The sequence below is a fragment of the Artemia sp. Qi Xiang Cuo genome, chromosome 5 (assembly GCF_049724085.1).
Source record: "Artemia sp. Qi Xiang Cuo chromosome 5, ASM4972408v1, whole genome shotgun sequence".
NCBI lineage: Eukaryota > Metazoa > Arthropoda > Branchiopoda > Anostraca > Artemiidae > Artemia > Artemia sp. Qi Xiang Cuo.
In genome coordinates this window covers 21,544,863-21,562,110 of record NC_142798.1, presented here as the reverse complement: position 1 = coordinate 21,562,110, position 17,248 = coordinate 21,544,863, and the positions used below count along the sequence as shown (strand labels likewise).

At 35.7% G+C, this 17,248-nt stretch overlaps 1 protein-coding gene across 2 annotated transcripts; it reads right to left on the bottom strand.

Moving 5' to 3' along the window:
* Nucleotides 1–5,783: 5,783 nt before the first annotated feature.
* Nucleotides 5,784–17,223, bottom strand: Tmlh (Trimethyllysine hydroxylase). 2 transcript variants are annotated; one of them, XM_089089433.1, is made up of 2 exons: nt 17,144–17,223; nt 5,784–7,012 (listed from the first exon to the last, which is right to left on the bottom strand). In XM_089089433.1, the coding sequence occupies exon 2, from the start codon at nt 6,990–6,992 to the stop codon at nt 5,835–5,837; it is 1,158 nt and encodes a 385-aa protein (XP_088945559.1). In that variant the 5' UTR covers nt 6,993–7,012; nt 17,144–17,223; the 3' UTR covers nt 5,784–5,834. The 2 variants fall into 2 exon arrangements, with proteins under 2 accessions (XP_088945559.1, XP_088945560.1); XM_089089434.1 differs by lacking the exon at nt 17,144–17,223 and adding an exon at nt 11,376–12,383.
* Between the last annotated feature and the right edge of the window lie 25 nt (nt 17,224–17,248).

Here is a 17,248-nt window from a genome sequence, read left to right as displayed (position 1 = left end):
AGAATTAAAACGAGCCTTAGCAGATACAATTTATTGGCCGAAAGGCGGCGTACAATTCACAGTATACAGCACGGTCAACAATCATTTTGAAATAAAAAAAGAGAAATGAAAATGCACATCGAACAAGCCTTATCTCTAAAATTATCTGAAACTTCTGTTATCATGCACATAATACTGTAGAATAAGGATTGAAAAATTGGCTATGATGCTATATTGCGGAATTTTGTAAGATAAGGTTGCTATAAGCGAATCCCCTTTTGTTCGCTGGTGCAGTCAGATGTTAAAAGGGGTCATAATTACGTAGAGTTTTCTACTTTTAACGTCCAGGTCTGCTTCGATGAGTTGCCGCCATTCTGTACTGATAGATTAGCATCTACAATGACCTTGCAATGAAAGCAGAAGAAAAAGCTTTGGGTAGAAGGACCCAAGAATTTTTTTTTTACTTCGTCAGGGCATACTAGGACCCGGTCTTGGCTTCCTGAGACACTGTTGCTAACTAATGGCGTATCCTGCTCCGACCGCATCCCACGCAGTAATAAATCCCATTCTATACGCTTCCGTGCCACCTTTAGAAAACTTTAGCGTCTATTCTTTTTTATATAGTAGGTTGTATGTATAGCGGGCTGTATATCGCACATTTTGTAATGTAGTAATAAAATATACAATGTTTCATAAAAGAAAGACGTTGTTTTAGAAAAAAAATTCCTTTTAATTTTTCTAAAAGTAAAGGTTTCCTTTACTTGGGATTTCAATACTGGATATGAAACCTCAGTCATATTCAAGTCTATTTTTTGATTTACTACTTTGTAATGTTCAAGATTGCAGGTCTAACCAGCCTGTTTTGTGACGTCGAGTAGTTGGTACGGATTTTTTTTTCAACCCCTTCAAATTTAATTTTGTCTTTAATCCAGGCTGATATGCCGTTTTAACCGTTTTGATAGCTGTTCCTGATAAATAATTAACCACTGTATTTTATTTAGATTATTTTCGATTTGCTGGGGAAGGGGGGATTCGAATTTCTACCATATTAAATTGAGTTATATTTTCTTGGAATTAAAATATTTGATGTTTTCACTTAAATTGCATTTATCCTAAAAGCTAAAAGCAACCCAATGTCCTAGTTAATTTTTCAATGCAGTAAAATAAACTTTAAAACTGACATTAGTATGAAACAATTGCATTAGCTAGGCTTTTTGTATTGGCTAGATTGTAGCTACTTCGACTTCTGGGTCCCACCTACAATGTAATTTATAGCTACTAATCCCTTCAAAATTTAATTAAGATCCCAGATATCTTATGGATACGATTGACAAGAGTATAGCCTTCCCACGCGATAGAGCATGGACACCCGATGCCATAACTATAGCTGTTGACCAAGTCTTGTTGAATAAATTTCACCCCCCTATCTAGTAATTGAGTTGATAAAAAAGAGATTTTGATACTCCATTCCCTTCCACAAGGATCAGATCAGTTGCACAACATAAATAAACATGGTTGGAATCTGACGTATCCGGTGAATATGCCTGTGACGAGCTTAGGACCCCCACCTTCCTTCACTTCACAGAGGCCGAGTCGATCTTGACCTCTGAAAAGGCACAATTAGGACATTCAATATTGTCCTTGACTATATTAATTTTGATCCTATGGCTGGTTTTGGTAGATACTCTGCTGTAAATAAGGTCTGAGACCAGACTAACTATAAATGACATAACAAAAAAAAAAAAAAAAAAAAAAAATGAAGAAGGAAATATAAACCCTTTAAAGAGCTAAATTCTATAAACCGATTTCAGGAGAGATGTTCAGTATATTGTAATAAACCCTAGCTATGATAACTTATTAGAGATCTCAGAAAATAGCATCAAAATCCAGTTTCATAAAAAAAGTAATCAGAATTGGAGATTTCCAGATCGACTTTCCCAGGATGATTTCTTAGACATATAAGATAGAGATTTTCAATCTAAAGGCTCGAAGAGATAATTTTAAAATCTACACGAGTCTGACGTTAATGATTCTTTAGAAGTTTATTTTTGAAGTTGTCAGTTCTGTTCTGCCTCTTGTTTATGCTATTTGGTAAGCTAGACCAAAAATGATTTCCCAGATTTTATTACACAGTTCAGAAGAACTTTTCTACTCTATATGACAATCCACACCAAGGAGAAGACTTTGGAACTTCCATCCGTTACCGTTACCAAACTACAAACCGCTGATCGCGATCAAGAAAATCAGAATTTGGGAATCCTGGATTGAATTTTCCTGTATTGTTTTGTAGAAACTTAGAAGTCATTATGAGGGCTCGAAGAGATAATTTATGCTCTATATGAGTTGCTAGATGAGTTTTTTTTTGTGCTGAAGATGCCTTGTTTTGATACAGGCGAAATATCCGCGATGTTTTATATTTTTAGTCTTTTCTTTCCACTTTTCTTTCCAGTCTCTTTTTTTTTCATTAAGATTTTTTTTCTCTGTTGTTTTTTTGCTCTAGATGAGTCCGGTAAATAATTGTTCATAATTTTTTTTTGCAAAATTACTGAAAGTTTTCTATACTTCAGATGAACCTTTCTCCTCCGTTTCAGAAGCCAATATGACTTACCCAAGAAAGTTCGGCAACTTTCCTCTCTTACTATTACTGAGCCACAGACCGCTGATCGCATCGCTAAAAACAAAACTTGCTGAGTATCACTGTTTTCCGGAAGACTACTAGGCGTTCTGAATTTCCAAAATTATTGCGTGATAGAATATATATTTTCTAATTTTAAAAATTTTATGTGTTTTTTGCTACACCCCAAAACTCTAGCACCTCCCTTCCTCGTTTAATTATTTGCTAATTTAGCTACCTGTATTAATGATTATTGATCGAGCAAGGAAACAGTTTTGCTTAAGCTAATTTTCTTAATCTCTAGTAGCTAAATTTAGTAGATTGTACTTGTTGAAGGATTACTGTAGCAATTTTGTTCAGTTATAAAACAAATGTCGTCTCCAAACCAACTTAATTAATAGTTTTATTATGGAAAAAGGGATTATATTGGCCGAACAATGTCCAGTCAGCATAAATAATTTCCTTGTGATAATAAGGGTGCTATAAATGATGTCTAGGGGCCAAACTGACCGTCTTCATCACAGATACAGTTTCAAAATACCTCAATATTTTTGGCAATCCTGAGACTACTGATGCGATTTAGCATTAATACACACGCACGCGCATGCCTTTTGAGTGTGATGATGTCCGGAAATAAATAGTTTTCTCTAGCTTTCATGATAGCTAATTCACTGAAAGGTCGTAAGTACAGTAAGCCTTTTTTGTGTTGATTCTGCAGTAATATTTTACCATAATAGTATATTGTCAACAATTCTGAGCTTGCATGCAAAATTCCGAATCTATTGGAGAAGGAAAATGAGTTAGAAGTCAGTTACTGTGCTGAAAGTTTCTAAGTAGTTATAGAAAGTTTTAAAACTAATTTTCATCGTTATGTCGCCTAAAAATCGCCGTAAATTATATTTTATAAAAAAAATAAGATAGTAATTTTTACTAAAAGACCTGGAAATATGTCTAAAATATGAATTCTGAGCAACGGCCAGGAAAACGACGTAATTGGCATTTATATCCACCCCCAATGTCAGGCCGAAATAGTCATTGCAACACAAAAATGGAAAATTTAATGTCGTGGATTAATTCTTATCTTTGTCAAATTCTATCCTAATTTTGTTGTTGTATTATGACTGGAGTGAAACATCTGCGCAAAATTTTAATCGGTATTGTGCGAAAAAAGGAGTGAAAAGTCACTAATTTAGTTTTCTTTTCTAAATACAAAAAACGCAGTATTCTCAAGTGTTACAAAATTTTGAATCAGTGAGAATCAGAATGAGCTGTAAGCTTTTTTAAAGCAAAGACGTTCATTTTCGCCCATACCCTAAGAAAGATGAATGCCAATATAAAGAACGCAAGTCATTGTTGAGCCCTTTCACTAGATTCTGTTTTTTTTTTAATACCATATTTCGAACTTGTTCATTAAACATTCCCAAATAGATTCGATTTGCCTAGCATCAACTTGCGTATGAATAAGTAGAAATGTAACTTATCGTGAAGTACAACATTGCATTTTAGTTTGTTTTTGGAGTTATGCCGCTTCCGTTCTGCCTCTTGTTTATTCTATTTCGTAAGCTAGAAAAAAAATGATTTCCAGAAATATTATTAACTTTAGAAGAGCTTTCCTACTCCACCTGACGATCCACGTAATGGAGAAGATTTTCGAACTTCCATCTCTTACCATTACCAAGCTACATACCGCTGATCGCGAGTAATAAAATCAGAATTCTGGATCTCCTGGATTTTCTGGAGTTATTGTGTAGAAATCTAGGAAAGTCATCATCAGACTCGAAGAGATAATTTTATACTTTAGATACGTCTGGTAAATAATTATTTCTATTTTTTTTTCCTAAATTACTGAAAGTTTTCTATACTTCAGATGAACCCTTTTCCTCCGTTTTAGAAGCCAATATAGCTTACCCAAGAAAATTCGGCAATTTTCCTCTCTTACTATTACCGAACTACAGACCGCTGATTGCAACGATAAAAACAAAACTACCTAAGCACTACCGTTGCTCCGCAACACTACTAGGTGTTCTGAATCTCCGAAACCATTACGTGATAGAAAATTTTGAAAAAAAGAAAATGTAAGTTTATGTTTTTTTTATTACACCATAATAACTAGTGGATCTCTTTCCTGTAATCTAATTATTTGTTAATTTTATCTACTTACATTAATTATAATTAATTGAACGAGGATATAGATGTCTTGTTTTAAGCACAGTTTCTTAATCTTTAGTGGCTAAATTTAGTAGACTGTGCTTGTTGAAGGATTAATGTAGCATTTTTTGTAGTTTTAAAACAAATATCGTCAACCAAACCAACTCAACAAAGTTTGATTATGGAAAAAGGGATTTATATTAGCAACACAATGTCTGAGTAACACAGGTATATTTCTTGTGATAATAAGGGTACTATAAATAATGTCCAAGGGACACACTGACCATCTTCATCACCAATACAGTTTCAAAAAACTTTAATATTTTCTGTAACCTTAAAAGCGCTATCGGTGCCATGGATTTTACATAAGTACAGTTACTTACGGTTGAAGTAAGAATTGTTTTCTAATTTCAAACTGTCCAAATACTTTACCCCACCACCCTAATGTGCAAATATATAGCCCAAAATATATATTTCCCATCTACTCTGTCACTTCTCTTTGTCTTGTCTCACTCTAACCTAAAGAAACTAACGAAAGAAACCGGTTCTACAGTGCGTCAATGGTTGAACAACTTAACGTAGGCGCTATAACAAGCAAGTACCGATATAAATAAGGTTGTCATCACTTACCACCGACTGTAGTTTTTTTTCACTTATTCTGCGGTTTCTTTTAGCAGAACAGCTATTTGTAAATATTTCTTTTTCTGTTGCTTAACCTTTCCTTATTTTTTTATATCCTTTTTTGACCACTAGCTATATAGATCATTTCTTTCTTTCTTGCCTTGAAGCATTTAAATAATAACTATTACTTTTTAAAATATCTTCAAATTATTGCTATAATTTTTGGGGAATGAAGATTCACGGACAATTTTTTGTTGTAAATTGTTTATTTTGTTTCGTAGGTTCAAAACACATCATATACACACACACACACACACACATATATATATATATATATATATATATATATATATATATATATATATATATATATATATAATTCCTTAGGTAGGGCCAGACTATTAACGATAAAAACTACAGACTTTCTGCAATTTATTTTTCTATTTCATAAAATGGAATGCAAAATTTTTTCTTATGGTAGCACATTGAGGAAGCGGGCAGCAGATTCGAAATCTGATCGATCTATATAGCATCCTGTCATTACTCTTGCCCCAGTATATGCCAACCGTCCATGCAGAATTCTCCAGTTATCCATAAAAATAACATTTCCTGGGGTCAGTTTCAAGAGATGAACATTCTTAGGGTTTCGAATTATTTTAGTAAAATGTATTAAATGTCTGTAGTATTCTGGGATTAACGTTGGTGGCACAGTCTCCAACGGTGCTCTATCATGGGTGTTATACCGAACCCGAACGAGCTCATTCTCCTGATTGTGAAGTAGCATCGGCAAATCACATTTATAATGTCGTTCACCATCAATATATTCACCTGGAGTACTTAAAGAAGAGAGCATGCTGTACCCCTGATAAGATTCATTCTTGAACTGTTTTGCACAATTAAAGCCATCAACGAGCGTATTTTCTCCCCCTTTTCCATTGTGTTTCAGACAGTGGAGCACTTGAATTCCAGCAGATTGTAGCATATAAGTAGTATCGGTGTGAGATTCGATGGCATCACTTGTGTAAGCTGTATCACTGTACTCTAAATTATCAGAAAACTCCCACATTTCACCATAAAATGTTTTCATCACTGGGGAAAGTCTTTCAACAGTTTCTCGAGTTTTTATGACACTGGGTGGGACATTACTCACTATTGCTACACCTTTGCTGACCATCGCAACAAGAAAATCCCGCAGAACTTTATCACATGACATGAACTTCTCGTATGGATAATAGTCTATTTTTAAATTTGATCTATCCCATAATTCCAAGGAGTTTCTCGACTTAAGTTGGTGAGCATGCTGAAGTAGCCAATTAATATTGTAAATACTTTTGTGGCCATCAGCCCAATTAACTGTTAATGAATCTTCTTTAACGGATACTTTGCTTATTTTTGAAACCGAATCTTGGTCCAACTTCAAAACGTCAAAAAGTCTCTGATTTGTACGAACATGGTAACATTCATTGCATCGACAATGATCACGCAGCCAAACATTATAAAAACAGAGAGGTTTCCCAAATTCCTCACTATGTAGCTGTAAACGGCCTTCATGAAGAATCACATTTGTTACAGAACGAACTAAACATTTAAAGGCTCTATTAACAGGATTTAATTTCAGTACTAGTTTCATTTTCACGGACCACGTGAATACTAAAAAGAAAGAGAATATATCACTAGTCTTAAAACTACGCCGGATTATACTGGCAAGCAAGCACTCCATTCGTTTTCGTAATGGATTTCATGCGCGGAAAGACCAGTTCTCAGAGCTTTCGCAATACTTGTTAATGTAATTTAAAAACTTACAAAATCGTCATCCAAATTAGTCCCATAGTATAGCAAAACCATAGATTCAAAAAGTCAAATAATTTCATAAATCTAACTACATTATAAAGTAACTAGTATCACAGTTTGGGCTCGGTTTAAAAAGCCATCATGTAACCCTTCGCCCTATCTAATATTCTTTTAATGTTTTCTAACGCTCAATCCTAATGAAGTATACCGAAGTATGATACAAATATATTAGAAACAAATTTGGGCTATATATTTGCACATTAGGGGGGGGGTAAACTTTAGTGGGTCTGCATGCCTAATGTGTTAGGTATAATTATTCTACATATTATGTAGTAAGAATTATTTTCTAACTTCACACTGTCTAATACTTTACCATCACACCCCTAACATGCAAATATACAGCCCAAAAATGGGCCTACGGAAGGGAGGGCAGAGGTGAGCAGCTGTCCCCCCTATAACTTCAAATTTACACTATATATGGCTGAAAAAGCAGATGGTTGAAAAAGCAGTTGAAAAAAGGTAGATGGTTAAAAAAGCAGTTGATAAAAGGTAGATGGTTGAAAAAGCTGGAAATAAACAGTTGGAATGACAGAATAAAAGTCAAACAACAAGCAATTATCCATAATGTCTTGGAAAGGTTGATTAATGCTAAAGCTTATTGATGATTTTTGGTGATTACTTATTAATAAAGATTTCAGAGCAATGAAAGAACTTGCTGGTACTTTAAGGTTTTGTGAACTGCCAATATAACTTCAGCCCCGCGCCCTTCATCAAAGGTTGTGCAATGCTTTACTGAATGAACAACTAGAGTGGTAGGGCGTAGATCATATAAGTGTCATATGTATATATATATATATATATATATATATATATATATATATATATATATATATATATATATATATATATATATATATATATATATATATATATATATATATATATATATATATATATATGGACAACAAAACCTCCAATTTTATACTATTGACTATGCTATATAGAAAACTCATACAATAAACATTAAACACAGCAACTGCCCAGGGAAGGCACAATGCACCTGATATATATAAAGACAGCTGCAAATTAGAATTCATTCACTGGTTATTCAAGGCAGAGTTTATTAATTTTTATGCCCTAATTTTAAGAAAGATGTACTTGCAATAAAAAATCATAGTTAATTAATAAATAGTTATTAATTTGATTCCTAGCTATGTTAGCACTCCAGTATAATAAGCGAAGACTTGACAAGAATTCAATTTTTGTTGTTATCCAGAAATCCTTAAAAATAAATTTCCTTACCTTTTTTTCTTATAAAGTCTTAAAATATAGAATAATAGATTTGTCGAGCGTGGAATACTGATTTGGGAACAAAATGATACAAGGCTGTAGTCGCTTAAAATGATGATCTATCAACGTCTTCAACTTGTTTCATTTGACAGAAACTCCTCTTTGCCTGTGCCATAGCAACAGGGTAATTTTGAAAAAAGGGCCTCTTATTGTACAGAAATTTGAAAAGAAACTTTCTAATGATAGTTTTCTTCTTCTTTTTTTGGGGGGGGGGGTGCTGAGTAGCTCCACTGTGTTCATTTTATCTCAAACATCTTATATTTCTAGAGTCCAAATATCGGGGAAATTACATTAAAAAAGTCAAAATTAGATTTTCTGTGGAGCGCATGTACAATGAAGGAAACATCCAGTTCCCGTGGACGCAAAATAGCAAAATAGAGACAGTTTTTAAAACTTCGCATTAAGAAAATACACAGAAAAATAACTAAAAATAGCTTAATTTGGTGTCTAGTAATATAAGGTCTTCGGTTCATCCTCAAATAATTTTACGAATTGTATCGCTTTCAAATTCTTAACTTTTTCAACAATATTCTTGTAACGATCTTAGCTATGATTTTTTGAACAAAGACTCGGTGTCATCCACAAGCACGTCTCCTTACATGTCCGTAAGTGTCCAAATTAATCCATAAGTGAGTTCACGAATTACTTGTTTATCAATTTGTCACGGATTTCAATTTAAAATTTTCATGCTTTGTAAACGGATTTTTTGCTCTTTCTTCTAACAGCTCGTGGTAAAGAACTATAGGTAAGAAGTGATGCAGCTTAATAGTAGCCAAACTCTGATATCAATAAATATATCAAAAGAATCGGCTTAATATATTGATTCCAAATATACAAGATTCAATAAGTTTAGTGTTACGCATCAAAAGCTAAGAGAGTAAGAAAATTTGCCTGATTTTCAGATAAGGGGAAAACAACCTATAAAAGTCAAGAAATCTTAATGAAAATCAAATCATCAGGTTAAGCGTATCCAAGAACCCTGATGTAGAAGTTTCAAGCTTCCATCTACAAAAAAGAGGAATTTTGTATTTTTTTTGCCAGAAGAAAGACCATGGATGCGTGTTTATTTGTTTTTCCCAGGGGTGATCGCATCGAACCAATAGTCCTAGAATATCGAGAATGGGCTCATTTAAACGGAACTTAAGAGTTCTAGTGCCCTTTCTAAGTGACCAAAAAGATTGGAAGGCTACTGGCACCCCTCCCTACCACCTCTTTTCCTAAAAGTCATCCGATCAGGATTCTGAGATAGCCATTTTGTTCAGCGTAGTTGAAAAGCATAGTAACTATGTCTTTAAGGATAACATATTCCCCCACTGCCCCTGGGGAAAGGTTTAAAAATCAGGAAATTTGCTTACGTATAGTATTTCTTTTTGGGAAATATACAGACATTTTTGGGAGAGGGAGGATAATTTTCTGCTGGGGACTTTTTCTACAGGAATAATTTTCCGTTGTGGAGGGAATTTCCCGGGGGGGGGGGTAAAATCTCCAAGGGAAATTTTACACTGGGGGAATTTGCTAAGATTCTTTCTATTTGTCTTACTTTCTCTTTGCCGGCTCAATTTTACATGTGAAGAGATTAAGGGAAACTGTCCGGGGAAAATATTTACCGAGTTGGAATTGTCTAGTGTATCTTTCCGTAGGGGGGGGACTTTCCATGGGAGAAATTCTCCATGGGGGAGTTTTCCACAGGACAAATTCCCCAGAGGAAATTTTCTGCGGTAGCACCTTTCTACTAGGGAGTTGGGGGTATTTGTGAGAAGAATCTTCCATGGAGGTGGGATTTCCGGCATGATTTTAAAAACAATCAGAAATTAGTCTTTTTCCAATAAAAGCGGGCTAAGAAAAAATTTTCAGCTGGAATCGTCCGCAAGAAATTTTCAAGGGATAATGTCCAGCTAAAATGGAATTGTCAGGGGGAATTCTCTTGGGGGGTATGTTATGTGGGAAGAAATTTACATTGAAGAATTTTCCGCATGGGAAAGGAATTTTCCATGGAAGGGCGGAGCCATATTTCCCCACATTGTGTGAGGAGACAGCCCTCTCACGCACATAATAAATTTTATATGGGGAGATTTTCACATTGAGAGGGTAGTTTCTGGATGTGACCTTTCCAGACGAAATTTTACACGAGGGAAACCTTGCCAAAATTAATATGCAAATTCCATTTTAATTGTTCTTGTACGGTGAGCCAAATTCGAACCTGATTAGTTGAAAAACGTTCAGAAATTAAACAAAAAAAAAAATTTTTTTAACTGAAAGTAAAGAGCAACATTAAAACTTAAAACGAACAGAAATTATTCCGTATATGAAGGGAGCTGTCTCCTCCTCAATGCCTCGCTCTTTACGCCAAAGTTTTTTATTACTTTAAAAAGCAGAGTTGTGTCAAAGAGGCAATCTTTAACGTAAAGTTTGGGGCGTTGAGAAGGGGACAGCCCCTTTCATACACGGAATAATTTCTGTTCGTTTTAAGTTTCAATATCGCTCATTACTTTCAGTTATAAAAAAACTTTTATTTTTATTTAATTCACATTCTGTGGCTTCATCATTACGAATTTTTTCGCTTTTTGCGGAGAAATCTGTTCCAGTTTCAAAATATATTTGCATACTGTTTCCCGTTAGCTTCACCTTTTCTAGAGTTCTATATCTTGGATCTCGTGAGTGCTTCAACTCTTCTATCAAGTTTTAAATAAAAAATTTGCTAAAAGGCATTTTATGCTGTCTCAACCCAAGTCGCGAAAGTAATTGTTACAATCAGGGGCGTAGCTAGAGTTTTGAGTTTGGAGGGGGAATATGGGAGAATGTGGTAACAAAATCGTCAAGCCTGCCAGCAAATGAGAAAACGTAAACTAAATTAAGAATTTATAAAACTTACCGGATTTGACTCTATTTATTATAGAATTCTAATGGACAAAGACCAACTTATTACAAAGGAACAAATCTTAAAGGTGGATACGCCTTTTTTCTTCAGTTTCCACTGATTAACAAGTGCTGATGACTCCAACTCAGCAGCTATGTTTTTTTCGGTGTAGAGGAGCATAAGTGAGTCAAGTCTATCATCACCCATGGTTGACCTCAATAAGATTTACACCGTTTTCACCTTACTGAAGATTCGCTCACCTTCAGCTGAAGTCATGGGTACGGTTTTTCCAAAAACGAAAGGTCTATAGACAAGTTGAAGAGCACGCTTATGCTCTTTGGCAATAAAGTAGAGCAGTCCAAATTTCTTTTTTTATTAGTCTGAGTCTGCTTTAAAATTTCCTGGAAAACTTCTATTTCCAACTTCAGCACTCCTGGTGGTATCTGCAGGACAGGGAAAGCTGCAACAAACTCACTATATTTTTAAGTGTCTAGCTTTGCTACACACTCGAAGGTGGGCAGAAGTAGCTGCTGAACTTGGTCACACGATTCCTGCAGCTCTTTTCTAAATGAAGCCACTGTAGTTTTGAATTATGTTGTATAATAGCCGATCATGCCCTAATTCTTGGGGCTTCTGTTCTCGCACCTTCATCACGAAATCTACTTGGAAGCCGACGCCAACGATGAATTCTTTTGAATTCCGATTCAAGATAACCTCTACGGCCAGATGAAGAACTGTCGACTTCGTCAGAATGCCCGGAAAAATCTGTGAAAGAAAACAGTGTTACCATCTGTAAGGAAAGAACATACTTTCATATACTGCTATGATGATAAAAATCCAAGTCAACCGTCAGCAGATCTCTTATTAGGGCATTGGTTTGGCACATGATTGTCCTCACAAAGATCAGTTCAGTGATGAAATCTAGACGCAACATTGCTAACAAAAGTGACAGCAATTTCACTTTCGTTTCAGTGTCGACATTTTCGGAGTCTCCTATGTCACGCAAGAGACTAACTATTTCAGGAAGTATAATCCATACAGACTCAATAGCTGTATGGTACTTCACGCCCAAACAGACGTGAAATATGAGCTTGAGCACCTTCAAGCCTCCCTAACATATTGCTTGCAAAGTCATACGACTGGAATGGTAACTTTCCTAAATCTAGTTCATACTTCCTGAGAACTTTAAGGATTTCTTCAGTTATGTCAGCTCCTTTTTTGAAGGGGCATTCGACAAGGGAAAGCAGCTGCCCCTTTGCCTTGTCCGTTGGAATTGACGTATCCGACAACGACAACCTATCGTTCCTCGTGGCTCAGAGCACGTGTGGTATCAGCGAAGATTCCGTAGAATTCAGATCGCTTCACTTCATCGATAACCTTCGTCAAGACAAATTTGCCCACCAGGTCTATAAAATAGTTTTGTGAGAAACGGCTAAGGTAAGTAGTTGTATGGGTACCTTTTTCTTTTTGACACTTTAGTCCTTGTGCCATCTCCACATTATGATGTCCCAACAAGTTGACGATCTCCATGAAGTTGCCCCCGTCATGATCTTTTCCTCGAAAGGCAAGTCCTTGTTTCCTGAGTGTGATAGTGACATCTATCAAAATTCTCACAATTTTTCGATTCCTCTCTCTTTCTTTCTCTGCTTCAATATCTTTGCTTCACCTTCCTTTGCCGAATAAATATGCCAGAGAAGCCTCGCATCAGGTAAAAGTAATTAGATCTGAAACTGAAACTTTGTGACTTTTTGACTCAAAGTGGGATGCGAGTAAAGCTGGCTTATTCCCTTTACTACGCATCTTGTGCTTAAACGTAAGTCTTTATAGGCTGGTTAATTCCACGTTGTATTAACTTGAGTTTCTGCAGATTAGTTAAGGTTTCATTTTTCCTCAGTCCTGCGTACCATCGCCAGACCTGCGTCGTCCAGCGTATTTCAAGAAATTCCACCTCTACTTGTCATACTCGCTTGCTTGGAAACCAGAAAACGCTCAGTTTGGTCTACGAATTTGAAACACTGCTCACGTAAGTAATTCCCCAAATCCAAGGCCTCAGTCCCAAAGGTGACTTCGTCAAAGAAGGCCGCTGTTCTTGATTGCCTCTCAAGTTCCCCTTCTTCTTTACCTTTTTCGGCGATGAGTGAAAGATCTGCCAAAAGAACTTGAACAGGATTATTTTAGGGTTAGTCTCTGGGAGCGTCACTGTTTGTCTCTCTTGGCCCTGAAATTGAGTTGGTTTTAAAAGCCTGACAAAAAAACCGGTACCAGGCCTAGCCTTTTCCACCGACGGGCTCTAACCGCCCAATAGCTTCTGGTTACTTTTCCTAGAATTAAATAAAAAAGACTGCCAAAACTCAGATTCCGTCCCTTAGATATTAATATTGTCTTGACCACGCAGCTAGCAATTTCGGTCAAAAAGTTAATTTAGTTATCTCAACTGTTTGATACCGTATTAAAGCCACGTTCGATTTGCATTCTTTGGCAACAACCGTCGCCTTCTTGTCGTTCAATTTGGTTTTCCTCGTCGACATAGAACGATTTACATTTTCGATTCTCTGTCGGCAAAACTGTTGTCTCGGGAATGACAAAGAAAAAGGGTCTCTCATCATTCCGTTGACAGAGAATTTGTGTCGTGCACTGGGAGGAAATACAAAATCTGCTCGATTTGCATGTCTTTGTCTACTTTTTGAGCTGACTGACTTCGAATCAAAGGCAACAGAAGGAAAATGTCGACGAGATTGTTGACTTTAAGATGGTGAATCGAACACGGTCTTAAAATGGGAAAACTCCGCGCAGATTTAACCGACTGGTGTCAAAAATAGAAGAATTCCTATTACGAATAGGCGGTGATTTTAGTAGCAATATGCACAGATGTAGAAAATCCGAGTTATTTTCGGCCCCATTTGTCCAGCCTTTTAGACAGTAAAGCATGAAATACTGATCTGTCCAGAGTCCGTTCAGACGGAAAGGAATTCTGGCATGTAGTACGATGTAACTTTTCACGAGAATCACGAGATCACGAGAATCTGTTCAGGCACTAGAACCGTACTTTTGTAAAAAAAAAAAAGAAGGCCAAAACTTTTGAACAGACCATGCGTTCTGACGATGACGAGTGGCAGACTTGCAGTTGTAGCTTTGTATAAAAGAGTGTTCAAATTTGTGATGTGTGCGTCCTCGCACTAATCACGGCATATACAACACAATTTCACTCAGATTTAAGATTTCGGACCAAAAAATCAACTTCCAGAAACATAAAAAGTAGTCAGTGAACACGATGGCACTATTACACCGTTTTTTGTTGTTTTTTAGACATTTTTTTTCGCAACGGCGCTTAGCTTTGTGCAACAATATACTTTTCACAAGATTCAATTCCATAGATAATTGAGAACACATGGGCAAGGATCGACCACCATAAACAGAGCTACTGAGAACACATGCGCAAGGGAATAAAAAATCATTTGGACGTCGGCTAAAAATTTTTTGAAGCACTAAAAATGACCAACTTGAGATGATTAAAAAAAAAATCGTTTTAAGAGTCCGAAGTTAGTGTGATTCTGTGTTTAAGACTGTTGTAGAAAATCTAATGATTCAACTTAGAGGTGTGAAATGGTGAAAAGAGAGAGTAAGCAAATGGAAGGAAAAAGAATTACTGGTCCAAATATCCACTTTAAAGTACAGAATGAGGAACTAGCCGAAGAGAGAAATAGTGACGACGGTTTGTCACATTCTTCTTCATTCATCTCCAGAACAGCAGCATTGGATTGAATCTCGAGTGAGAGTTCTTCCGATTCAGACTCCGTGTTTTCGCCGGATATTTTGAGGCGAAGTGGTTGACAAGCACCCTCGCTTGGAGCACCGATGCCTTTAGACTTGGAGCCTATACCCTTAGAATTTTAGAGACTCGTTTCCATTGTCGCATCAAGTCTTACAATATCTGCTGGCTAAAGGAAGTTCCTACATTTAACTCATTTTTATATCCGTTATATTCTCCAAAAATATTATTTTTCGTTCTGTTCCCAATCCTTCCCCCTTTTCCTAAAAAAAAAAATTACAGAAGAAGAATTGAAGCTCTCTTAGAACATAATCCTGGATATGCCATCGCCAGTAATCGATAATCCCAAACTATCCCCATTCCTGAATTTTAATTTTCTACCTTGGACTTATCAGATATGCACACAAGGAGGAGGCTATTGGCCCGTGCCATTCCACGGAAAGGCTCATTTTTCTTTCATTAATTTTCCTCACAATTTGCCTTTTTTGACATTGCACTTTGATTGTTTCTATATTTTTTTTATTTATTAATTTTTTTTTTACGAAAGTAGCAAATATGAAAATCACGCAGAGAACATGTTGTATTATAGACAAAGACACACAATAAAAATTTTCAAAACGAGAAATCCTCAAATTAACCACAAACAGTACAACTTGCAGATTGAAGGCAATGAATATATTAACAAAATATAAACTAGCACATCGAAACACGGACACTTATGTTTTTCATTTAAAAACATGATGAATATAATAAAAATGATTGAGACAAACAATCTTCCTTTAAGGTTTAATATTTGCGTCAACTATCGAACTAAACAAAAAACATTAAAAAAACTACCTAAAGACTTTTTTTTTCCAGCAAACCTAATGGCGAATTTCTTGTAACAATATGATTTCCTTCAGTCTTGAAATTTACGGGAAAACATCTACATAATTTCAACAGCTAACTACCACATTTCTACCGAATATGTAGGCTGTTGCAAAGGAGTAAGCGGAAAAACAGGGTTGGTCACGTAGTAAAGCAAGATGGAGATTGTTCAAACTACGGCTTACTAGGTTCCATCACAATTAAAAGTCCTGTGCTGCATTTATAGATTAAAAAAGCCAAGGAACAAGTATATCCAAAATACTATTGAAAGCATAAAGCAGCTTTTGCTTCTATTATATTAGATTTTCTACTTAGGACTTCATTGAAGGCCTACACGGGCCGTGTGCCTCCCTAAGGTGGACATTGCTGAGCCATAAAGATAAAATATTTCGATAGCCCATCGCTGACACAGCTACTCGGGTACTTCCTTCAGTAAGTACTCCGTTATTAAATTGCGGCCAATTTTTTACTTCTAAAGTTGAGGAGTATTTCAGCTTTAAATAACCATAACCTAAATTTGTAGAATGCCGTTAAGAAATAAGTTACTGCAACCACCCACCCACACCTAAAGAAAATTCTTCAGACCCCCTAAAAGCCAGCCTTGCGCGCATCAAGGGCTCATTTTCAATAGTTTTTTGGCAGGTTAGAACATAACCTATATAAGTAGCTGAAAAAAGACTAATATGTTCCCAAAACTTTCTTTGGATCCCTTAAGGGGTGATAAAGAAGCCATGAACTCTTTCTACTAATAAACATTTATCATTACAGGATTCTATTCTTTTAATCGAAAAAAAAAATGATTTGGATCAACTCCTTATGCAATTATAAAAGGCAATAATGCAGCGTGGTTAGTTTAAAAGACGTATGCCAAATTAATAAAAAAAAATTTGGAGGGGGGGGGGGGGTACCATTTAAGTGACAAGCAATGAATCGACTTTATTCCTGAATAGAAAAAGCATATCTTACTTGGAAAAAACCTGAAATCACAAACCAAATAAGATTCTTCTAAAGCTGAAGTAGTGTATGAATTTATTGGAACACTCATTACAAGGAGCTTTAGTTTCTTGAAATACTTTTTTTTAGAATTAGAAGGGTAGTTGAGGAATCAATCAAACCTCATTTTTTTTTAATAAAAGGCATGCCTCACCTAGGACTAGAATTATGAATACATTTATCTGAAGTAGATACGATAAACGGCTTCACCAAAATGTTGATTCAACGAAGATCGGCTTTATTGACATATATCTTTTAC

Excerpts from the sequence above, each read along its gene's own strand:
- Tmlh (XM_089089433.1), bottom strand. The coding sequence starts at position 6,992 with ATGAAACTAGTACTGAAATTAAATCCTGTTAATAGAGCCTTTAAATGT.